Here is a 25,242-nt window from a genome sequence, read left to right as displayed (position 1 = left end):
TAATAATAAGGCTAAGCAAGCTAAGATTATGCTTAATATTAAATAATAAGCTTAGCCTTTTAATTCGCTAGATCTTAACTCTATTAAGACTATTTAGCGCATTATTAAGCAGCGTTTAAAGAATAAAGGGGTCATCTTCTAAACTAAGGCACTAAAGGCTGTTATCTAAGAGGAATAAGATAAAATCAACATTAAGGAGATCAACAATGCTATCTCTACCATGCCAGATAGAGTAACTTGTTTGCAAGAGCGCTCTGGGAAGGCCATACCCTATTAGAGGGAGTAGATAGAAATGCAGAATCCTTAACTGCACAGAATTTTGGCGCCAAGCTTCGGGCCTTGGCGCCTATGGTGCTATTTCCTCCGAGCTTTGTATTTTAGATTCCTACACACACACACTACCAATCCCATGCTTTGAGCCATTCAGCCGCACAACACTGCACCACTTTCGCTTTACTAGGCATGCATGATATGGCAACTCGCCTTGCTCTGCAACCGAGGCCCCATTGACAGATCCAGTGGTGCGCTTAGCAAGTGAAGCTCCTGAGTTTAGAATTTTCTACATTCAACAACATACCATTTACTCAAATTGATTACAGAAGACTACAAGTGAGACTGCGAAACTTCGATACAAGAAAGTGTTGAGCAAAAAGACATGCGTGATGCTGGCCAGCGCGGGCTGCAAGCATGGCAGATGTACAAGAGCCAATATCTGACCTATACCTAATCGGACGATCGATATATCAGCCTTCTAAGGTTTTCGATATGAAATCAGTTCATCCTTTTTTCCAGACGAGTGCATCTGTCTTAAAGGTTTCTTCTGCTCCTGGCAGACATCATGCGTCGTTGCCTGTGGGAGAGGCGATGGGTTATCATCAGAGACATCTAAGTAGGGGATTCTCTACAGAACAGGACCAGGTATTTGCATTGAGACCATACCAATCACCGCATTCTGTCGACAACCATTTCTACCAGGCTCGGGAAACTGAGAAGTGGTGGGCTATCTAAATGGTAGTGTGGTTTTTCGGGAGACGGGGTCGATACGAGCGTCCATCTGGAACGCTGATACTCAAGGTAGCAACGTACAGACACGGGGGAAACTTAGGTGAACATGATTTGTCTGGCTGCGCACGACCGAAGCTTAATCTGACATGACATGATTCCTCGATCTCAAGGGTAATAACAACATCAATTTCCTTAAAGCTCTTCCTGTCAGATCACCGCAGACTTGGTGAGTCTGGCTTCCCATGCCCGCATGTTCGTGTCATACATGCGATACTGGGTGCCTACCAGCGCTCCTCCACTCGCAAAATAACTCGGTGTCCTCTTCGCTGACGAGTGGTTTCACATCATAGGAAGCTTCCTCGATTGCGAAGCCACCCTACTAGTATTGACGCATCCTTGACGTCCAGGCATTGTTGTCCAGGTTCTGATGGTGTGTGGTAAAGCGAGCCGCTTTCTTGATAGCCTCTTCCTTGTCCAATCGAGATTGAATCCGTGCTTTGACCTCGTCATCTGGGTCTGGAACACTCTCGGGCGTAGGCTTGGCTGTTCCGGCTTCCAAGTCTTCATGACGCTTGCGGCATGCATTCTGGGAGAAGTTGACTACGGGCTGGAGAGGTCACTGTTAGTAGCCATGTAGAGTTTGCTTGAGGATAGCACTCACCTTGATAGACTTCATTTTGTCCGCTACCATGCGCCACTTCTTTGCGGCAATCTCTTGCTTGAGCTTCTCGACCTCGGCATCTGCCTTTGCAATGGCTTCTGCAAGAACCTCATCCTGGACGCTATCAGTACCATAGAGTGGGACATTCGTTGAGTGCTTGGACATACGTCTCCCTCGTGCCAGTCGGTAAGATCTTGATCAAGCAGTTCATCATTGCGTACCTGCATGACCTTCTTCAGACGTGCCCATCGGGTGCCAATGGTCTTGGGGTGATAATGAGTTCGACCTTCATCAATCAACCGCTGGGCAATATCCTTTTCTTGGTATCTGGCTTGTTTCATTTGGACGATGAGCTCGTCATCGGAATCCATCTGTGCGGTAACTTTCTTGGCGAGAGCAGGACGGCCTCCTGCCATCTTGGCTTTTTTGTAATCAGATCCACTGAAACCGTTGTGAGGTGGGCTGATGGCAAGTGCTTTGCGCTTCTACGGTTGGTATCAGCGACCTGTGGTCGGGCTTCGGATCAAAGCTAAATAGATATGCAACTTGTTGTGACGAAGAGGACTGTGTTGTTATAACAGATGTAAGTGCACAACTACACTTACCAGTGAGACGACTTCCTCTTCGGAACTTTCGGAATCCTCTTCCTCGGAGTCATCCTCTGCATCCTCCTTCATTGACTTCTTCGCTCTATGACCACCATATGGCGCAGGCTCGAATGGCGGTTGGCCAACAGGAGCCCCAACAGCTAGAAAGAAGATTATCCATATGTTCAATAAGATTGGAATGAGACGTGGGCAAGGGCTATGAGATATACAGCAGGAGGCCGCCGCGGGACCCTCCTCTTACTATCATAGCAAAGAGAGATGGTATAGCTTACTGACAGGGTATCGCGCGGGATTCAGTTGCATGTGAGCGAAGTAGGGGATATCGTATTCAGCGGGGGCCACCCGTGGCTTTTCAACTCGCTTTCGTTTGGGTTGAGGTGTGACTGGGCTGGGAGACTCGCTCGGAGCCTTGGTCGTACCCGAAGCTCTACCCATGGTGGATATTCAAAGAAAGAAGCTGATAGATAAAGATGGGGAAAGTGGTGGAGTTTTGCGCAGGACGCTGTGATGATGGAAAAGTAGAAGCTGTAGCAAAGTAGAAGCTGTAGCAAAGTAGAAGCTGTAGCAAAGGTGATTGTAGAATTTTGTGCTTGTGAATCGTAGTAGATGCGCAACTTAGATACTTGAAGACACGCAAAGCTGCGATCCATTTAAGTGTTCATTATCTTGTGTTTCAACATCAGCCTAGAATGATTGTTCATTGATACACATGTTATGCCTGGAGGGCGCTAATGAGTCACTTTGGGGAAATGTTAGGGTGAAAAAGGAAGGAATACCTCCGGACTGTCACCAGCGCATAAGATCGCTGAGCAAGACAGACTGATAAACTAATGGAAAGGATCGATAGAAAATCATATTCTTGACCACATACACGATAAACAGGCTTGCAAACACCCTCTGCACATGAGTTGATGGATAGCCTAATATATCGTGAAGTGTCGCTCGCCTCCCCGGTAATCAAACCCATGGACCCACGAGTGACTTGAATCATCTGAAAGGCTAGGACATCAACTACCAGGTTATCATCTTCTATGAATGTACCACAATAGTGATGGGAGCAAAGTCGCTGGGAAGGCACTCGAGTTGATATTCCAGACTTCCTTGAGTATGGCCGTTACTTGATTAATGGCTTGTCGTCCAGCTGAACTCGTAATCCTATATTTTCATGAAAGGGGATGTTAGTGCTATCCCCTCCGTGCCCGAACTGGGGTGTAGAATGTGTCAATTAGCGCTGTAGATCTTCTTCATTTGGTGTTGTTACAACTTCTGCACAAGCAGGTTATTCGAGCAGCTTTTTGAGAAGGAATGTCTTTAACAATACATCTTTCTGAATCTTGTTAAATTATCTAATTTGAACACATAGATGCGTTGATAAGTGACAGAAGAGGTCTTGTACACAACCTTATCTGAGCTTAAATTTATGTAGAATAAGCTAATTGGCACATCGGGCACGGAGGGGATAAGGCGTACAACCGCAAGTGGGGTCACAGACGCAAGAAAGTAACTTCAAGCGGTGACGCTATGCTCGACATGCCGAGGCACTAGATTCTGGTGTTGTGCCACGATGACGATGTTGTGGCGCATGCATTTCAAGCTGTCAAGAGCACCCCACCTTCTTGAAGGACATTTCTATTGATTTGCTCATCGGTTAACCTTCATATCATTACTATGGAGTACTGTTCTAGGCTGCCACCAATATAGACGTCGCTACCTCCGTTTAATCGCTGCGGCAATGGAGTATATCAATTACGTCAAGAGCAAGGCCCATATTGGCACTGCAAAGAAGTCCGAAAACCCAGTCCTAACCGAAGAAGATGAACACTTCCTCAATCGCATAACTTCACATGATGAACAACCTCCACCTTTACCAGCCAGGCCTCAGGTCCAAGATCTCCCAGTAGCTGGGGAAACTCAGGGCAATGATGCGCAGCTAGCACTACTGGATGATGCCCAGAATATTGCGCTGCCTGAGACTCCAAAGGAGAACACCACAGAGCCGGAGCCTATGCGGGATCCGATCGCTGGGTCAGAAAAAGGTGCTGAGAAGAAATCCGCGAAGAAGACCTGGAGCTGGCTTCGCCGTGACAGTCGAGATCACAAAAGCAAGGTATGCAAGGACTCTTATTGGACGACGAGACATTACCTGACCCGTATCTAGAATCAGACAGATGCAGCAGAAAGCCTCATGCACATCGCTGAAGGCGTAAAATCGTCCGATGCGCAACCAAATGAAGATAACATTGTCAGTGAGGTTCAAGCGAAGAAAGAGCAGGACGACATGGCAATGGTGCTTGAGAAGCTCAATCTTGCCGCAGTCAACAATCGTGTCTTTTCAATCAGTGAGGAAACGCAGGAGCTCTTGCAGAAGTTCAACCAGGTCTTCAAGGATCTTGTCAATGGGGTTCCTACCGCATATGACGATTTAGAATCGCTACTCACCAATGGTGATCAGCAATTGCAGAAGACATTCAATCACCTGCCAACGTTCCTGCAGAAGTTGATAGCGCAGCTGCCAAACAAGATGAAAGACACCATTGCACCAGAGCTAATGGCAGCTGCGGCACAGAAGGTGGAAAAGAGTGGCACCACTACTGCAAAGGCAAAGGAGCCAGCTAGTGCCGCGAAGAAGAAGAAGGGTTTCAAAACTCCAAATTTGAAAGACATTGCTGGGAATCCGGGAACAATTGCTTCAACGATGCGAACCATTATCACCTTTCTTAGAGCTCGATTTCCGGCTTTTCTAGGGATGAATGTGCTGTGGTCCTTGGCCTTGTTCGGTAAGCAGTACTGCCTTTCTTGCTGAAGGTTAACATCGCTAATTCACCCAGTCTTGCTCTTCGTCTTCTGGTACTGCCACAAACGTGGCAAGGAAGTTAGGCTGGAGAAGGAAAGGCGACTCACAGAGGAAGAAGAAGCTCGATTGGATGCCGAATATCGTGCATTGAATCCAGACGGCAATCTTACCACGACAGCACCTGAAGGAGCACCTTTGGAAGAAGTCCAGCAGGGCATAATAGAAGCCCAGGTGGCCCGCGAAGCAGCTGCGGAAGATGGGTTGGAGGACGATGTAGATCCGTCCGTCTTGGGCACGACTGTTCAACCAGCAGAGAAGGTTGGTACCTGAATTTCTTTCCATGAATCTAGTGGCACGAGGACGCAGAGGCTGTCAATAATTTTTTTCTTTTCAGCAAGTAAGGGGCTTTCGGAAGTTGTGTAAAGATTACTCGAATATATTTGCTCTCCGCAACGGTATCGTGGTCACGAGCTCTTAAGCCTGCGGCAGTACGGAGTATTCAGCTTTAATTCAATAGTTTGTAGCTGATGGAAAGCCACCAAGCCTAGAACCTAAACATGTGCCGAGAGTTTTCTGCGACTGGCGTCTCTTTTGATTATCGTACGGGTAGATCTGCCTCACTCATCACATTTGAGACTGCAACAAGCGGGTCAAAACTAGGCAAAAGGGTTCGGCTAATATCCTTGGCAAAAGCTAGTCACTTTCACTAAAGCCTAGCGCTTGGAAATCGCACAAAAAAAAAAGAGTGGGAAGGACAAAATAGACTTGCTTGCGACATGTACTGTTGACGATTGGTCATTAACGACTTGAAGATCGGACCTACTGCCATCATCGTGCCCATGTGGGAGAACCTCTATCTTCAAATTTGCAGCCTTGAGGGAGCGGAGATGGCGGAAGAAGAGCATATGCAAAGTGCTGCTAGCTCATGACCGCCCAGGCAGTGTACCAAACAAAAGATGTATAATCAGACAACACGAATTATATGATGTCAGCTTGACCGGGTATTAAATGAGGAAAAGGCTGATTGATGGGTGCGCTCTAAGTGTCGTGTGCTGTGAGCCCGAGACGCCCCAGGCCCAATATTCCAACTGCTGCAGCCAGTGAGTCATGCAAGAGATGTTACCAAAGATCCGGAGCGAATAGGAATGTGAGCCATGAAGCGAGAGGAGGAAATGGCGTATAGTAAAAAGGCAGTACCCTGTAGGACTCAGGCCGTGACTCTTCACCGCTGTATCAATCCAATGGGAACCCGGCCAAATTTTTAGTGCGGGATGGATGTTCTGCGGGCCTGAGAAAGATCTTTGAACCGCTCCTCTGCCTTTTCTCTTCTTCAATAACACCAGTAACAGCCACCAGCACAAATCCAGTACACCTTAGAACAGCATAGAAGTCCTCAATAACCCAAATATCGTCGAAGGATACAGCCAGATGGCAGTCGCTGGGCTGTAAACCTCCAGCTGGAGGGGTTGCGAGTACCTCGTTCCCTCCAGTTCCGGCCAGCCCAACGAGTATTTCAATTCGACTTCGACGATATTTTTCTCTTTCGAGTGCTCAAGAGCGCGAGAGCCTGCTACTCGGCATTCGAAATTGCGCCTCAGTACACCTCAAAAGACCTCACGTTGCTTGAAGGCGTGAGGTGCAGTCGTTCCTCACGTCCTACCCTTCCACCACCATCTATCCATATTTGTTTCCTCTCATTTCCTCTACTCACCGCTTTATCCCAACAGCCGAGGATTGTGCCTTAACTGGCACTTACTCCATTTACCATGTCGCGCCGAGCTCACTTTGTTTCTTCTCGTGGGAGATCCCCACTCTTACCCTCGCCAGTGCGCCTGACTCGTTCGGTTATGGCGAACCTCGATGAAATGGAAAATATTCCCAAGGCAATTGAGAGATACCCGGAGGGTCGTATCCCCAAGAAAGCGCATGGTAGAGCCGTGCTTGCCCGTGCCAACAAAACACAAAGAAGAACGACGGAATCAGGGACTGAAAATGAAAGCTCAGACGATGAGGTCGCAGATGACGAAGATGATGACGACGAGTCAGATGAAGATGACGACGGGGACGACGAGAGTGACCAGCCAGCGGCATTTGCCCCGTCTCGTGGACAGAAGAAGCAGACGATCCACGAGGCGGGGCGTCTTGCCGAATACAGGCGTATGTTTCATAGTGAGGATCCCATCATGTACGAGGACCCTCACGATCTCTTTGGAGGAGTAATCGAGGACGATGAGGATGACGACGAATTTTATCGAGCTGTTGATGACATCTCCGATGAAGACGACCAGAGTGAAGGATTATTCCAGCCCAATGGTGCTGGTGCTGGTGCTGCTGGAAGCTTTGTGATAGATCAATCAAGTTCTACTTTCGCTTTCCCAGACCCCGAGCACGAAGCAGACTTCATTCTTGATCAAGTTGATGGCCTCTCTGCCTATGGATTTGGCGACGACATTGACTCGGGTGATGGTTCTGGTGATTTCTCAGCACCATCCGAAGATGGTGATCTCTCTACCGTTCCTGAACGGCATGTTCATTTTGGGTCAGATGTTGAAAAGATGAACGCATATGGAAAGTCTATCTCGCCGTCGCTTACCAGAGCCCTTCTTCCATCTGCCATGCCATTTGAGCACGAAAATCATATCTACGCCCCAGGCAATACCTATCAGACCTCCCAACACAAGGTCACAACGACAGTCGAAGAAGCATACGATAGTATGTATCAGGAATGTTACATTCGTCTCTCCTTTTGCTAATGTTCTTTTGCAGGTGATGCTACAGAAGTGCTCAGCGGGCCACCGACCCCCCCTCCACGCACCACCAGTGTCACCAATGGTACTACCCTAGAGGCCGAACATGCAACACCTTCCACCCCTACCAATGTCAGCTCTGGCAAGAACGGAAAACGATCATCTCGCCGCAGGAGGGGTCCACCCCGAGGCATTTTCACCGTTGATCAAGACAAGAGTTGGGCAATCCTAGATTCGACCGGCAAGAAGATACTTCAGATTCCGGCAGCAAACACCAATCGACACGCTTGGCTCGACGAGATGTCGCAGTCCACCTCGACTCCTTCCAACAGCGCAAGTCCGCTAAATCCATCTCTGAGATTACAACAACAAGGGTTGTCAGTAAGCGGTGTTCTGTCAGCGAAGACTGGGGTCATCATCAACACTGCTATCCCTGATGTCATGATGGCAGGCCTCAACAGCATTAACTCAATTGCAGAGGGTGATCATGGTCAGACAGTCGGGCCGCCGGAAGCCTTCTACTCTAATAGACTTCAACTTGTTGGCGGTGATTATGCCATCTCGCCTGAACCGGAATCCGATGTGTACGACGACGAGGCTATGCCGATTACGCGGAAGCCTGGGTTCCCTCTTCATGAGTTCCTAGAGGATTTGGGAGACGATGAATCTGATGATGGTAAATCTGAGTTACCATTATATGCGCCTGCGGACGATAACCTGACAGGTGATAACGATGCTTTGTTTGGGCATCTGAACAATATGAATGTCACGGCGTTTCGCCGAAGTGCCGATCCAATATCTGCTACTCGTACTGGCACCTCGTACTCGTATGATGTGCAAATGTCTCCGATTGCAGATTCAACCTTTGCGCTACCAGCAGTGCCGGTGCGGATCCCAACCACCTCACACAAACGCAAGACCAGCAGCACCCCATATCAAGACGAGAAAATCTATGGAGACGTTACTCCTGTGGAGAGGAAGGTCATCAATGTATCAAAGCGGCGCAAGATGACCACGTGAAAGATATGGTGCAAGTTTCACTTGACCGGGTTGTGAGTATTGATCGCTGTTCCGTTTAGCTGTTATACCTGTTTTCCTTTTACAATTCTGCGTGAGAAAGGCGTCTTGCCGACTCGAAAGCCTGTTATGCTATGGGCCGGGATTTGATTGTTCTCTGGCTGAGCTGTATTTTGCTCTAGCTTTTTTGTTTTGGTTCTGGAAAAGACCAAGCTTCGTTCCGTTGCACGATGACTGGCTGCTAGCGAAGGCGTTGATGGCGCCGAAAGCTGCAAGAGGAGTGTGTACATATCAATGTGGTTCTCTGTGTTCCCTCTGTTGTTTTCTGGGTCTCCTAGATGTAGCTACCACTAGATAACAGTTCAGAAATCTTTTGGGAATGTCTGTCAGGCCTCACATGTCTATATGTGCGAATGTCCCTTGTGTCTGGACTACGTTAGTAAGCCCGAATACTCCTGGGGGGATTCATGGTGGTTGCCTGGTCCTGGTACGGTACCAGTACCTGCACTTGGAGTGTTCCCTTTCTGTAGATGGACAGCATCATTCCAGCCAGGGGAGCTTACGTTACTCGCGTAGGTGATTCAGGACAACTCCACTTGGGAGGACTCCGAAGCCTATAGGGCGCACTGAATGTTCATCCGTCCATTGGCCGACCAGTACTACTAGTTGATGTGGATATACTACTAGTTAGTCCTGTGTCCTTCAGGGGCCTCCCAACAGGACCGAAGAACCTGCTTGGCGCCAGATTTAGAGCCTTGCGAGTAGTTGCGTGCCTTGCTACGTCAATGAAGTCGAATGTTAAGTTCAAGCACAAGAAGACGAAGAAGACGAAGAAGACAATCACACCGGCAACGCTTCATTTAGACACAGCGTCTGGATATCGATATATGATGTAATCATCATTACTATTGGTGGTTGTTGGCGACGGCTAATTGCTGCCTCTTTAAGCGCTTACGGGCTTTGCAGCCGAGGTTGAAGTTGAGCTCTCTTTTACTCGCGCGTTTCACTTCTTTCTCCTGAGGAGTAAATTTAGCCAACCTTCCATAACCACAACCTTAAACTAGGCAACCGGCGCCACTGAACAATCTGTCACATCGCCCACTTACAGGCTTGAGTCATGGATCCCACACCCAACACCGATCATCCCGGACAGCGGACCAAATTTGGTGTAACCAAGGGTTCGCACGAAGAAGAAGGAGGTTTAAGGAGACGTCTTTGTGGTTGAGCGATGGGCGATGGCCAATCCTGGTCCGTAGGAGACTTTCCAGTCAATATCTTCTGGGGCTCCTTGCAGGGTCCTCCGGTCTCAAAATTAGCGAGGAGCTTCTGGAACAATGATGCTCAAGCGGCAGGACAAGCTCAGTGTGAAAGCTTAACCATGACGAACCCGCAAGCGGTACCTGCATTAGCAGATGTCAGACGCTTGCTGCGGTTGGTGGAAAGCCTTGTCCTGTCGTTTCACAGTGTGCTCAGAGACGAGGCCGGAGCCGCTCAACAGGACCCACCCAACTCCTTTCACAGCTCTCATGTAGGCATCCGACACCCACAACCAATCGTTTTCTCCTTCTTTAACAGCTCTTGATCCAATACTGGACCTACACTCAATATGGAGATCTTCAACTTGCAGGTAGGCTTATCCCACTGGTTCCTCGACGCTACCTGTGGACCAGGGTTGACTGCGGCTGTCTGTCCTACATATGGCTTGATCCTACCCACGTCTGCAGTGCATTCATCCTCCATCCTCCATCTCCCATCTTCCTGTCCGTCTTTACTTCGCTCGTGATCGCTGCTGGAAAGTCTTTCGTTTTCCCCCTGTTGTGATAGCTGGACTACATTCGTTTATTGCTCGTCCTCGTCACTTGTTTTCTTCCAGTCGTTGATCCAACTTACCGCTTCTCGTCATGAAGCTCACCTCCCCAAGCATCGTCGCCACCTGTGTGCTTGCCCAGCAGGCTGCCGCAACATACAACTGGGGCAGCGCCAAGAGCTTCTCTAATCCAGCAAACACCAACAATGAGTGTACGGATGACCAAAAATCAGGATTCGACTGGGCCGACCTGTCTATTGGTAGTTTTGATTCCTACAAGGGATTTGATTTCTCGGGCTTCGATTGCTCAAGCGAGGATGGCAACCGCTCCTTGACTACCCGCACTGGCTCTCCGGGTAAATACATTCAGGGCAAAGTCGGCAAAAACGCTGAAGCCGCGCCCAAAATCTCTTGTTCTGATGGCACAGGCTTCTCTATCACAGACATGGAGGTGTCCACATCTTATGACACCGACATCGACTTTGTTTATGACATGCCAGATGGCTCAACTTGCAAGCATACAGAATTATGCTCAGCGGCTGGCGGTAATGTCAAGAACAATCAATGCGGTGGAGCTGTCTCGGTGACTTTGCAGAAGCCAGAACATGCTAGCGATGATGACTGTGACGTTGGCATTCATAGCGTCGGCTTCGACTGTGAACCAGCTTCAACACCCACTACCTCCTCTACTACTGCCGAGACCTCCTCGACCACAGCACCCTCGTCAGAAGCTTCCTCATTGGCTTCGAGTCTTGAGTCGTTTTCTACCGCCCAGTCAACACTATCGGTTCCTAACGTTGAGACAAGCTCTGTCGCTGAGACATCAGCTGCCTCAACCAGTAGCGAAGCTGCACCCGAGTCGTCGCCTTCGTCAACTGTTGTGGCACCTACCACTTCTAGCACCCTCCCAATAACCTCTACCTCGACGGTTGAATCTCCGACAACGCCACCGACTCCTATCGACTCGTCGGTCCCCATGACTACCTCGACGGTCTGGAGCACTTTCACCTCTACCACCTACGGGTGTTCTTCAGATGTTCCAGACTGCCCTGCTTCATCGATCAAAGTGGTTACCATGACTACCGCTGCCTACACCACGACCTGTCCAGTCACATCCGAGGCGTCGTCGGCCTCGGAGACATCGGTCCCAATTCCAGAAACGTCAGCTCCTGCTCCAGAGACCTCAGCCGCTGTGCCAGAAACATCAGCCGCTGTTCCAGAGACATCCACTCCCGCTCCAGAGACCTCGGCTGCTGTTCCGGAGACATCCGCCCCGGTTGCAGAGACCTCGTCCCCAGCTCCAGAAACTTCCGCTGCTGTGCCGGAGACATCTGTGCCCGCTGCGGAGACCTCAGTTCCGGTTCCAGAAACTTCAGCTGACGTTCCTGGTACTTCGGCGCCTGCCCCAGAGACATCTCTACCAGGAACCGAGACCAAGACCGCTCCTGCCGAGTCAACTCCAACATCTGTCCTCCCAGGGTTCACCCCAGCGCCATCGTCGTCGGTTCCAGGATCATCCGACCCAGTTCCTGAGTCATCTACTGATGTACTAGCATCCTCTGCCAGCTCAGAAGCCATTGTAGGGACCTCGGCACTACCACCTGCACCGTCCGAGATGGTGACCACCGAGATTGTCTACACAACCACAACGGAATGCCCAATCACACTCACAAGCACTTCGGGCTCAAGCACTTTTATCACTACTTCGGTGACAGTTTCAGAGACTGTTATCACCTCCACTGCAACAGTCTGCACAAAATGCACTGAGGCACCACCCACTACTTTGATTCCTGCACCATCTGCAACAACTCCTGCGTCGGTTGCTACATCTCTTTCGCCTGACACCACTGTCACTGGTACTTCATCTGCTGAAGTACCGACGTCTGTTCTGCCCGGCTCAGTCTCATCTGCAGCGCCAGTGCCATCTGATGCACCTTGTCCAGAAGTTCTACCTTCCTGCCTCAACACCTGGCTGTCGCTTGTCCCAGATTGCTCATCCAACTCGGACGCCTCCTGTTATTGTCCTTCAAAGGCATTCACTGATGCTGTCATTGGTTGTGTTCAAGCGTGGGGTGCTTCTGCCAACGAGATGTCTGCAGCTCTTAGCTACTTCACTGGCATTTGCGCTGCCAGCTTTCCAGAAAACCCGGCCATCATCACCGCTGTACCATCAACCATCACTCTCTGCCCAACAGCACAAGTCTCAACCGCTACCATTCCCACCACCGCGACAGCTACCGTTCCAGGCCAAACCGATGTTCAACCCGCCGGAGTGACATCGATGGTCACAAGCATCGTCTCCGCTCCAGCCCAGACTCCCCAAGTGCCTGTGACCGTCATTTCCTATACACAGACGGTGTCTCCTGCCACTGGTGGCACTGGCTCCATCGCGACCAACGCCGTTACCGTGCCTCAAGTATCTTTCATCACCAACACAGCTGTCCCGGCTACCGCTATCGCTGGCGCAGGCCAGTCAAGTGGTGTGACGCCTCAAGCCGTTACCAGTGTCGGTCTCGTCCCAGCTCCTGTCATCACCACAAACCCTACGTTAAGTGGTGCAATCAATGGTACAACGAGAGCCAGTCCAACCTCAAGCGTTGCCTTGTATACTGGTGCAGCTGACAAGTTCGACGCTAATGGCATTGGTGCTGGGGTGGCTGCTTTTGCTGGGATTTTGGCTTTCCTGGTCTAGGTTCGCTTGGACTGTGAATGACAGAAGTTGGCGCGAGGCTTGTTTTCGGTCATTGCTATATTGGGGGGGGTTTACTTTCACTTTTCCCTTGGATCGCCAAGTGAATGCATAGCCGGGTCGTTTTGTTGTAATACTGTGCACAGGGAAAAAGAGGCATGGTCGCTGTTTGTGTGCATCGCAACCTGATGGCAGGATATCCATCCATTGCATCGCATTTCCAATCAGAAAGAGACGAGGATCGGGAATCCTCGTATAATATAGAACCATAGACGTACACAAGCCTTAACCAGACTCCAGTCACTCCATTCGTGACTTAATTTCCCTTCCCATGCAGAGCAAGTCGAAATCTTCCCAGCACATCAATCCTCTGCACGGCACGGTTCCCAATCCCTGCTTACAACATCATCGCCTTACGCCCTGCAGGTCTCGCGGTTTTGATTTGCGTTTTTGTAGTGAGCGGCTTGAGGTTGGTTTCCCAGCCGCTCTTCCTGTGTTCCCTTGGCTCTTCGTAAGGACCAGTTGCTGTACGTCCGCGTGCTGTTTTCTTTTTCGGGGGGGCTAGAGAGAGGCGGTTATCTATGCCCATATTGCATCCAACAAAAATGGAATCCTTGGGTCCGTTCTGTCCACTAAAATGTTCCGCTGTATTCGAGCGGTGCTCAGGCTGCAAATGCCATCGTTTCATCATTCCTGCTGCTGCTCGTGGCAAACTGGATATTTCGACAAACATTTTAATAAAGGATCGCTATTGCCAACAGCTTACTATATCTAGGTCCACCCTGTGAAATGCTTTGTGTTTGTACTATGGGTACAGACTATGCTGTAATACAATACATTCGGGAGGGAACAGCCAAGCTCGATTGATTGGCTGAAAACTTAGAAAGATGAAATGGTGATATGATGTGGAGTTGGGACCATATGTCTGGACCATACAAATTCTGATCAAGGTTTATAAAAGTATGTAGGCGATATTACAAACCAAAAAAATAAAGGTGAGAAACCCTAGCCGTCGAATTTTACAAGCAAGTAATAGTTTCCAATTCTCCTGCATCACCCCACTTCCCTGTCCATTCATCCCAACCAAATACCCTAGGGCGAGCTCTCCAATTAACCATTCCGACGCGGTTATAATGATGCTCTGCATCCTCGAGAGCCACAAGACCAAGTGCGTAAACATAGCACGAGGAGACCGCAACGATCAAGCATTGCACTGAGGCTGGGTCAGTTCCCACGATGTCCTCTCTCCACATTGGCGCAGGCAGGTTAGCCAGGGCACTGGATCCGGAGGCGTCTTGTGGGCCCTGGGCCATCATGGGAACCAACTTTCCACGAACGACTAGCTTGCCGGAGAGAAGGGGAAGAGTTTGATTGGACTCCGCCTCAACGTGGATGGTTTCAATACACTGGTATACATCAACATCTCGATCGAGGCCAAGAAGTTCGTACGATATAGGCGCATTTATGGAGGTCCAAGACCAGGTCGGAGCGGTGAAATTCCGAGGTCGTATACACATGTCCGGCTCTTTGACCCACCACAGCAAATGTCTCCAAAGCCGGCTCCTCCACAGCCCGACCAGGAATTCGTCTTTGAGAAAGATAGCAGCCTCTTTGGCTACTCCTAGCAAAGCTGCGAGCTTGTCCCTCTCTCGCGTCATTTTGCGCTCCGAGTACTCTTCCACGACCTTCATCCACGAAGTGTGGAACTGTTCATGACTTATATTCGTCTCGCTACCACCAAGAATTGCTTCTTTGAACAGCCGAAAGTCGAGGGATTTCATCTTCGCGTCGTAGAAATCGGGTATACCGTCTGGAAATGTTTCAGAAGCATTGAGAGATATGCAATCCCAATATAGCTCTTTATTGGAGTAGCTGAGCACACGAGGGGAGAGAAGTTGCTCCTGGAGAACCCACGCTCTTGTATCCAAGGTGCTGAGAGGCCTCGCTCCATCCCCGGTGAGTCTACGACTAGCAAATATATATTTAGGGCAGCCGTTGGGCCATGCTGAGTTGGAGTCGAAGGGGCGCGTCCGCAGTCGCGACCGGGGTCGAAAGCAGCCCTGGGTTCCTTCGATGGTGTCGGCAGCTGCTGCGATGGTCAACAGCGCATTTTTGTATATCCTCGCCATTTGCTTTGCTTCGGACCGCCAATCGTCCTCAGAGTCTTGTATGATGCAAAGGGCATCAATCCATAGGTACCGGACGCCAAACCTTCTGGTGATGAGAATCGCATCCTGCATGGTTTGCGGGAGCGTTAAGAGCGGAATCGAGAGTTTGTATGCATCCAGGTTGGATCCGACGGTTTGGAAAGGCGCAGCTTTACTTTGATTCCAAGTGTAGCTCAATGTAAAATAGAAGGCTCGCTCACCTTCACCGGAGTGGAGACGTACATCCTTCGACCCATCGGACGGCTCCACGTCAATGACTCGTGTTGGTAAGACCGGCAATGCAAGCTCCGCAGCTCCCATGCATTTACTGTGGCTTGTGAGACACGTATAACTCCACGCTGCTGCCATCTGAAAGGCGCAATGAGATTGGGTATTCCAATCTTCAAATTGAGCGCCTATTTTCATTATGGGGTCCATAAACTCTGACGACATCAGTAGACCCCATAGCTATCTGGAAGAAATTACGTACCATTGAGAAGACCGACCTTCAGGACTGCGTGGGTCGTATTTTGCACCATGTGCGATCGTCCTGAGGAGCAAGTTGTGTTTGAGATGTGAGAAGCTGTGACCGGCGGGAGACAATCAACAAGCAATTGGCAGAGTGGGCACTTAAGTCTGCGTGCGCCATCTTCGACTTCCCGCCGCTTCAACTTGCCAGACCCCCGAAGTCCCACATCCGAATCTAACAGTTGTTTACAATGATGACACAGAGAAGGCACGCAATGTTTCTTGGTCGCTTCCAGCGATTCCATTGAAGTCAACTTCTGCAAACCTCTGATGAATGGTGCAAGAGTCATCCTGTCTTCGGCTGAGCATCCGCCCAGCTCATCAGGCCTTGGACCTGCTTTTGGGTCCGCTTTGCTTAGCAGCAATGTTTCTTCAGAGAGTCTCTCAGGCAATCCTGAAAACAGTCAGACTTAAGATAACGTGGAATCGGCGAGAATAGTGGTCAATGAAAATAGAGTTACAGAGACAGATAAAGAGCAAGCCGGGGCGTTCACCTTGTTCGAGGGATTCAGACAGACGGCAGCTTTCAACCCAGCCCAGATAACACCTCTAGGGTTCAGGAATTCGGTACCCAGCCACGATAATATTATAAGCTATTTTACTCAATTTACAGGACACGTGCTGAGGGTGATAGACGGGCGGTGAGGTGAGACTTACTGTCTTGACGCTCCATCAAACCAACCGCCCATGCCTTGAGATCGACTGGGGTGCGCTTTGCTGCAAGGAGGAAGGCATCATGTTCCTGTACTAAGTCAGTGAATATTGTAAGGTGTTTATCTCAGCCGGCGCCCTATACATATAGTTCCAGGAGTGTCGGCCTGTCCTTGGGGTCCTTCATGAGACACTTTTCAATGAATTTCTCAAGGACTGTGGGAAATATATTGCTCTTTGGAAGGCGTGGCGACGGCCCCACTGCGATTCGTTGGATTAGATCTATCACACCTAGCGGACTACTTGTTGCATCATTTTCGTCCATGCCAAATGGAAACTTTCCTATCGCGAGCTCCAGCAATGTTAGCCCAACGGCCCACACGTCAGCCTTGACGGTGTATGGTGAGCCCTGCACCCGCTCAGGAGCCAAGTAGATACGGGTGCCGACAAAGGTCTCCGTGATTGAGTTTATTAAATGGCTAGACACTCCGAAGTCGGACAGCTTGATTTGGCCACACGAGTTGACAAGCATCTTGGAGGGCTTCACGTCCCGATGTATAATGCGATGATATGTATAGAGATATGTGAGAGCGCCTAGGATTGCCTCTGCAATCTTGCCTAATACATCCATGCGGACTGGACCAAAAGCTTGTGAGATAGTTTCGAGGGAACTATGTGAGGAGGCTGGCATTAGAAAATGTTATGTACAGATGTAACCGACAAGGGGTAATTACCCAACATCCATATACTCCCTGTACATCACCACTTCACCTCCATCATTCTGAATGGCCCCAAAGAACGCTAAAATGTATTTAGAATTGCAGTCACGCATGGTTTGTAGCTCTCGTGTTATCTGTTTCCGGACGGCCGTCTTCACATCAACGTGAAGGATCTTTGCAAGGGAAAGTCATGTGAGCATGAACGTGGTCAGACTCCAAGGTCGCGGTACTCTTATCCTACCTTACGTGTCATTATCAACTTTGTAGCCACGTGCTGGACCTTTGTCACTTGTCCCTCAGCTCCCTGCCCAAGATTTTTCAGCACGATCCACTCCTTTGCCTTCAAGTTGTTCTTCGAGTACCCCGCCTTCAAATCAAATCTGAAGTCAACTGTGATCTCAGGGTTATCCGCTCTTCCTTCGTCACTGCTGGTGGCACTAGATATCTGCACGTCGCCAGTAGGAGGCGGCAGCAACCTGGGGCTAAGTGTCAGACCCTTCACGTTCTTCCTCTTCATTGTTCGGATCTCAAAAGCGTCCGTCATAGTGGTGGCGGTAATGGATATTTCCCCTCATGCGATGCGGTCAAAGACAGTGACATACAGATAAGGAATGAATGGCGCCTTAAACAAAGAAGAGAGCTGAATATGATTCTGTAATTTGTCTGCGTTTGGCTCGGCCTGTCTCTGGGCAGCCAGATGCCAGATTCGACTGCGGATTCGGCAAGTCGGCGTTTCAGCACGCCATATACGATAAGTAATTAGGTGGCAAATGGCTATCCTCTACCCTCATCACAGTCTGCTCTGCGGCGCCAGCAATTCGAGGGTACCGCCAAAGAATTCGCAACAGTTTTGCAACGCACAGTATCTAGTTCACAGCTAAGCCCTTTCTGTTATTGATTTTCCTCGGAGCAAACAGCCACGACGTCGACATCTTTAGGGTTATCAGACTGGCTCTGCATTACGCAAGAAATGCCAACCACTCTGCCAGATCTTTTCTCGCTGAAGGCTCAATTGCCTCGGATAGTGTTTTCACCTGCATGGTGGATAAGTGAGGCCTCTGATGGTTCCTTGATTGTCTTCCTCAACATCGTAAGAAGAAAGATCTACGCGACAGTTGCGCTAGTGTGACCTCGAAAGTGCATGGCAGCACACTGCATGCAGCATCATGGGAAGGTCGCGAGAAGGTGGGGTAGGTGCTTGTCCACCAACTTCGTCATCTCGCGTCAATGCTAAATATGGTATATGCGGCCTAAATCTGACAGCTATCTTTCCTTATGCTTAAAGCAGATCTAGGCCTTCGGCCCTTCCACTTTGAGACGAAACCCCTTGGGACTCCAGAGAGTCCGAACCAAGAAAGCGCTAACAAAAGATTTTCTCGCTCAGTGGGGAAGACGATCTGTTATAAGCCTCGTTAAATGAATGCCATCACCGCGAGCCATTGGTATGTTGGATAAGGGCTACATTGAATGGCTCTTGGCGGTCCAATCAGGGTATGGGTCATCATAGAGTCCCTACTTTCAAAGCCGTTACTGACTTCGTGGGAACCATACTTTATCAATGGCGCGAAGAGGAGTCCGCTTTTTTACATCAAGAGCGATACATCCAAAAAATGCAAGCTTTAGCGTCTCGTCGTGATTGGCAAGAAGATGTGCTATAGTTAGCAGGTGGCGAATATTCCTGTCCCACGGCATCCATATCCAAAGAGGGAAGTGACTGGCATGAGGCATGGGGTGACACGACAGGGGCGACACGGTGATGAAGACAAATCGGATCAATACATGGTGAAAATTGTATCTGATCCATGCCAGGCTAGGAGTGGCCAGCATGGAGCCCAGGACCATATCAGACGGTACAAGACCTACATGCTCATAGTGACAGGAAGCCAGGCCACTAAATGATGGGGTTGCATCGGGCTGATGTGAGAGGCGGTAGACTGGGTGAATGACGAGGTATTCGGTGGGTCATGGATCTTTTCGTGACAACAAGGCAGCAGACGTGGGGTCCTACATCAAACCCCTCTTGGGTTGATGGGGCATTGAGCCACACAGGAGAACCGTCATGTGGTCTTACATGCAACAGGGATCCAAGGCCAGGTCAGTTGGCCTGGACCACACTTTTGCGTGGCCACTGGCATAAGTATGGCTTGAGGAGTGGTAATCTAGGCTGAGTCGGTAACAAGCGATCCATTAAGTTCACCAACCCAGCGGGCTACCTATCCGTTCACAACTTCTCCCAAAATGGCGGACACTCTTCCCACTGTCAAGGGAGGAAGGCGCTGGCCTACCTTGACGCCATATATCGTTGTCAACCCGATCGGTAATGGAATGATTTAGCGTGAAATGATTGGGATATTGCGTGCTACTGCAGATTGCCCTGACCTACTATTGTTTTCAATGCTAGATCTATAAAGACCATACCCCTGCGCTTCAGATATTCAAGCCTTGGTGTACCCCTCCTCATACGATCGCCAGCCCTTCCTTGCAACTCAACTGCTCCCTCGCCTTAATACGGCCGCACGACGGTTGAAAGAAAGAGAGCAACTAGCGAACCCCCCTCACTATATCATCCGACCTAACATGCAGGTAGTACGTGACTTTCTGGAGATGCAAAAAAGGCTGGAAGCACAACCTTCTTCTAGCGTCGTCGCTCTTCGGCTCTTTGCTCTGGAAGAACTTCTGGTGCTTATATCGTCGTACTTATCTCCTCAGGGTCTCCTTCGCAGTCAAAGAGTCAACCAAGCCTTCCACCGAGCTGTGAACAGTCGCGTTTTTCTGCAGACAACTATTTTTCATCCCAAATCAAGACGAAACCCAAGTGGCGTGGAATGCTTTCTGTGTAGCTGCAATTTCTGAATGGTTTCCTACGACACGGGCGTTAGGCACACCAAGAATAGCGGGAGAAACGCGACTAATCACGTTCTACGACAGTGAAGGTGGCAAGGAAGCCGTAAGAAGTTCAAGAGCTGGAAAAGGAGCATCGTAGCGTCCGATGTGGATCTGTCAACCAGGGTTGAGATCGATACACGTGCTCCACAAAGGTATAACGGTCAAATGACGGGTGAATCTGAAACAAATCACCATGGGTGAGTGTCTATGATGAGATTGAGTTTGTCCGGTCACACAAAAGATGCCTTCCATTGCGAGATATCAAGATCGACCTGTTCCAAGAAGGACATGTAACCGAGAATCAATCTGATTCCCTATGGTCCAATCTAGCTGGGATGCCGCATCGTTCGAGGACTACAAGACTATATCGTTAGATCTGTTGGGGAATGACAATCCTGTGGAATCAGCCTCGAACCTTTGCGAAGCGGGGAAGAAGGTCTTTTCCTTGTCCGAGTTGTTGGCAAGGTCGCAATAATGGTCATAGTCATCTAGATCTGCGTTGGAAGCTGTTCCTGATTATTGAGGTGTTCATGTGGTGGTTTTATGTGCGTCGGTACTACGAATCCAGCTTGGATTTGAAGTACCGCACCTGGGAGCTCTCAGCAGGACAGTGGTGTGTCAAAATGGTGTCATAAAATCAGATGCAGAGATCTGGTTTGTGGGGAATGTCGAGAGTTTGCTTATGCTCCAGCCAAAAGATATCGATGAGATACTTGTATGACTGTCATACCGGATCATGCTTTCTCGTGTTTTGCTTTTGGACACTGGGCAGATCAGGAAGAGACAGAATAAGTTGGGACACTCCTCCGCCAAAAATCTGCTTGATTGATGGTGGCCCTGATTCTGAACTCAAGCTTCTATTTGCCGTCGAATTGAAATCCTGTGGTGCTTGTCGAGTCGGAAGTGGATAATGTTTACCCTTTAAGCAGGTAGCGAGCTCCAAAATGGTTTGAAAGAAGAGGTCAAGTACAATCTGCTCCCCTGATAGCGGCCAAGCTTATCTAGAGTTTGATTTGAAGGTATGTGCATGAGCGCTCATTAGTTGGGATTTCTACGCGAAGCCCCTGCGTTTCGCCTGCTTTTGATTGGTCAATTTCTACCGCAATTTCGCTTCTAATTTCGCTGTACGACACAGCTAATTGTACATAGATCTACGCTCTCTACCCCCCTAGCTATCGAACAACTTGCTTTCTACACACACCCTGCACAGCAGGTTGACAGAACACCATTGCTAGGTCCTGTGGTCTGCTAGTGTACTATATTGCGCGTGATCGGATCCGAATTGCCAGCTATAATGCGACTCCGGACTGTAATATGTGCTAGCTGGACGAATTGCAGTGACGGGCAAGTGGGTGAAATTTCCAAATTTCCGGCAACTGTTGTCGATGCTCTGGGGGCCGTATGTGTGCTTCAAAGTCGATAAACACCATTGAGATTGGAGCGGTCGCCTCAAAGTCATAAAACCTTTCGCATGCCCAAGACCTGACTCTTACCTCAAGCTTCTTCTCCCTTACGGCAGTGATATTTAGTGGATGCTGTTATCCCAGGTGCTACCGGAATCGGAAAATGGCGTGGTTGATACGGTTCCGAGAAATAATTTCCCACGTTGCAGAATCAGCTAGCCTCCATGCTCAGTGTATTGCTTGCCGATCAAATACTAATATTGTTTCGCTCTGGTGGATAGGATGGGTCTGAGTCGCTTTGCACAACTGCTACTATATATCGCTCTTTTTGAGGTGGTTTTGTACTGAGCTTTTACTTCTCACGTTGCACTTTTCTCCCGATATCAATATCATTTATGATCTGTTGCCATGCTCTCAACTCTGGGAGGCATCGGCCTTTTGGCTGCGTTAATCAGGGTGGTTTCTCCTCAAATGCTTCCAAATTCGCAAGAACATACAATGATCGAACTTGAGCGTCTCTACTTGGATGACGCCGGCCCGGCGGGCTTCAAGTTCGCCATTACACCTTGCACCCAATATATTGATCCTACCGGCCCTCGCTTTGACCAGACATTGGGACGGCAGTCTGCGGCCCAATGGATACGTGCTGCTTTCCGTAAGGCCACTTTCTTGCAATGTTCGCAACCTGTATGAAGAACTCGAGGGGGTTTCCAGACTGCAGTTTTTCTGATGTGGTTAAGAGCTGAGTTCTTTGTCAGCAACCCTAATCTGTTTATTCATGACCCAATATCGAATAGCCTCCTTCCATGAAGCGACTTGAGAAATCAAAGCGAACTGACTAATCTCCGGTAGATGATATGGTGACAGCGGACGTTGCGGCGGGAACAGGTGGCATCGATGCATCTATCGGATTCGAGACACATCGTCCGGAAAACTTCGGGGTTGCCTTCAACGACTCTCTGTTCTGGTTCAGCTTCTTCACTAACGACAAGTTATCAATGGCGGATCTTATTGCGCTAGGAGCTGCAATGTCTGTCGGCGCTTGCGGAGGTCCTCAGATCCCCCTTCGTGGCGGCCGCATAGATGCCACAGGGCCAGGCGCCTCTGGAGTGCCGGAGCCCGAGTCCGATGTCAAGACAACCCTGACTCATTTCTCAGGCGCGGGATTTAATCAGAAAGATGCAATAGCACTGACCGCTTGTGGCCATACCATGGGAGGGGTGCATCATGATGAATTCCCTCAGATTGTCCCCGAGTCAGCAGTCGGTGTCAACAACACTGTAGGCCGGAGCGGGTGGGATGACACTGTCGCGAACTTTGATAACAGTGTTGTCCAGCAGTATATTCATGGGACCGGGAATAAAGGGGGCCCTCTAGTCACCACTACCAACAAGACCGTGCAATCAGATCTGCGTCTCTATTCCTCGGACGGGAACGCTACAGTGCAGAAGCTGGCACAATCTACAGACCAGTTTCGATCAACCTGCGCGACTCTCTTCACCCGAATGATTGACACGGTTCCCAAAGGAGTCAAACTGACGCCTCCAATCGACCCAGGCAGTGTGAAATATTCCAATCTCTCCCTGAATGTTGACTGGAGCGGCAAGATGACTCTTTCGGGTTTCTTGAGATATATCGAGACCGGAGGATATGCTTCCGCACCTAGCAGCTTGACCATTACCGTCGTTGATCGGATGCGACGTCTCTCACGGACCAGCGTCGAAGCAACCACTGACAACACAGACCGCAGCAACGGCATCTATGGACCTACCTTCCACTATCCATTCACTATCTCATTTGAGGGAAGCAGCGGCCTGTCCGGCATCGAAGTTGGCGACCAACGGTTCCCATTGCAAGATTCACTCTTCGTAGTTCCGGCCCTGTCGTCCGTCAGTCTTGGTAGGGCTGCGTTCCAACTTTTCGGTCCAGCGCAAGAGCTCACTTTCAACATAACCGCCGCTGTAAGTCTACTTCATGTATTCCGCCTGTTTCTTGAGCAACTTTTCTAACTGTCCTGACTATCCAGCTACGAAGTTCCAATCCTCCTCGCGCTTTGAAAGGAACCATCGCACTTCCGGTGCCGCAGCCTGGGAGCATAAGCCCGAAAATGGATTTCTCAACCACGGTGCAGCTCGACTTGATCGGCGCGGCTGGCCCTTTTGCTCTATATTCGGTCGTGCATCGGCAGACTATGACACCGAAACAGCTTGTCGGGACCAGCATCGATGTTGTAGACGAGCGAGGCGGTGGGACGGCGATGTTCTTCAAACTTTCTTCTCTTTTGCGATAATTCTGATTGAGGCGGCTGTCGCTAACTTTGGATTACGACTGAATGCGAATTTAGGAGCAATCTCAGGCAGTCTTGTCAACGAATATGCCCAAGTAACCAATTGCAGTAATCGCGTGCTATTAAGTAGTTGCTCTAAATCAAAGTAGGGAGCTCAGGGTAGAATTTAGTCGATGCGGATTGTGTGTTCAAACTACGCTAAATGCCCATCTCGTTCTTCCTTACCGGCTGGTCTTAAAATTCAATTCTCCTTTCCCCTTTCTCAGAGTATCCAATACAAATTCATCATCGTCCTTGACGTATCGAGTCCGTACGCCAGGACTGTCGATAAAAGAGGTCCCGGCGGGGATCGTATAAAGACCTATAAATGTACCTTGTTATTGTGATGCTGTTCTTTGGAGCTTTTTGCAGGGCAGAATCGCACCCACTCGATGAAGTCGGGGTGTTTGCAGATTATGCTGTCACGGCCACAGGTGGCAATGATGAAAGGAGAAGGGATAAGTATATATTGGGGGGCAACAGTAATTGAGCGCCAACGGCCCTCCGCGCCGACGCTGTGCAGAGCAGCACAGCAGATGATTGTCTCTTGATACACTCTCCTACTTACATTTTTGAATCATCACGTGATAGCTAGGGTGGCGGAATAGCTAGAAAGGCTAGAATATATCGTTGAAATAGAGTCAATTGAAAAAGCTAAAGAGGAAGAAGAAGGTTGCAAGGAAGAAACAGTAGAAGTACTAGTATGCCAGCTTCGCTAAGCATTCGCCAAGACAATAATAACGCCAAGCGCTGGTCACGCCTGCGGGTCATAACCATAGCACTACTTACAAGTGTTCGTTAAGCTAAGCCTCCATGCTAAACCCGCACGGTTACTGGTGAAGTGGATGAGTGGTATTCTATCTACTACGTAGTACCTGCAGAGTCTATCTCAGAAGGAGGAGAGGCTAAATACTGTGCAGAGTGGCACGTGCGCAGTCACGTGACACGCGACGCCAGGGATTGGCTGACGGCCAATTCCAACAGTCACCACACTTTCTCAGCCACAACCGTTACCATTTTAGACTCTAGATACCTACGAAATCATATTGACATTAAGCAAGTCTTATTAGTTATCCCAAAGAATCGATTCTTAGTTTCACCTCAATTTCAGCGTAACATATGTTAGAAGTAGTAGCAAACAGCGTACGGAGGTGCCAATTCACTTGATTGAGTTACTCCTATCAAGAGGAGCATTTGCTCATACTAATAGCTATAGAAGCGCATTACTGTAACAGCTCAGAAACAGCATTTGGC

The 25,242-nt window shown here is 49.4% G+C and overlaps 6 protein-coding genes across 6 annotated transcripts; 4 read left to right on the top strand and 2 right to left on the bottom strand.

Moving 5' to 3' along the window:
• Positions 1-1,384: 1,384 nt before the first annotated feature.
• On the bottom strand, positions 1,385-2,709 carry EPUS_06978 (uncharacterized protein; the record flags this gene model as incomplete). Its single annotated transcript, XM_007788090.1, has 5 exons — positions 1,385-1,612; positions 1,667-1,780; positions 1,834-2,151; positions 2,272-2,414; positions 2,547-2,709. 5 exons carry the CDS (start codon positions 2,707-2,709, stop codon positions 1,385-1,387), a joined length of 966 nt encoding a protein of 321 aa, XP_007786280.1.
• A 1,297-nt stretch (positions 2,710-4,006) lies between these two features.
• On the top strand, positions 4,007-5,398 carry EPUS_06977 (uncharacterized protein; the record flags this gene model as incomplete). Its single annotated transcript, XM_007788089.1, has 3 exons — positions 4,007-4,381; positions 4,433-5,051; positions 5,103-5,398. The coding sequence occupies 3 exons, from the start codon at positions 4,007-4,009 to the stop codon at positions 5,396-5,398; spliced, it is 1,290 nt and encodes a 429-aa protein (XP_007786279.1).
• A 1,517-nt stretch (positions 5,399-6,915) lies between these two features.
• Positions 6,916-8,835, top strand: EPUS_06976 (uncharacterized protein; the record flags this gene model as incomplete). The annotated part of the gene is made up of 2 exons (XM_007788088.1): positions 6,916-7,780; positions 7,835-8,835. 2 exons carry the CDS (start codon positions 6,916-6,918, stop codon positions 8,833-8,835), a joined length of 1,866 nt encoding a protein of 621 aa, XP_007786278.1.
• A 1,898-nt stretch (positions 8,836-10,733) lies between these two features.
• EPUS_06975 (uncharacterized protein) lies at positions 10,734-13,331 on the top strand (the record flags this gene model as incomplete). The annotated part of the gene is made up of 1 exon (XM_007788087.1): positions 10,734-13,331. The coding sequence occupies one exon, from the start codon at positions 10,734-10,736 to the stop codon at positions 13,329-13,331; it is 2,598 nt and encodes an 865-aa protein (XP_007786277.1).
• A 1,016-nt stretch (positions 13,332-14,347) lies between these two features.
• EPUS_06974 (uncharacterized protein) lies at positions 14,348-17,917 on the bottom strand (the record flags this gene model as incomplete). The annotated part of the gene is made up of 6 exons (XM_007788086.1): positions 14,348-15,918; positions 15,966-16,397; positions 16,661-16,745; positions 16,800-17,325; positions 17,389-17,455; positions 17,620-17,917. 6 exons carry the CDS (start codon positions 17,915-17,917, stop codon positions 14,348-14,350), a joined length of 2,979 nt encoding a protein of 992 aa, XP_007786276.1.
• Positions 17,918-22,160: 4,243 nt separating this feature from the next.
• On the top strand, positions 22,161-23,952 carry EPUS_06973 (uncharacterized protein; the record flags this gene model as incomplete). The annotated part of the gene is made up of 3 exons (XM_007788085.1): positions 22,161-22,317; positions 22,515-23,623; positions 23,689-23,952. The coding sequence occupies 3 exons, from the start codon at positions 22,161-22,163 to the stop codon at positions 23,950-23,952; spliced, it is 1,530 nt and encodes a 509-aa protein (XP_007786275.1).
• Between the last annotated feature and the right edge of the window lie 1,290 nt (positions 23,953-25,242).

Source organism: Endocarpon pusillum (assembly GCF_000464535.1).
Source record: "Endocarpon pusillum Z07020 unplaced genomic scaffold C711795, whole genome shotgun sequence".
NCBI lineage: Eukaryota > Fungi > Ascomycota > Eurotiomycetes > Verrucariales > Verrucariaceae > Endocarpon > Endocarpon pusillum.
This window is presented reverse-complemented; position numbering and strand designations above follow the sequence as displayed.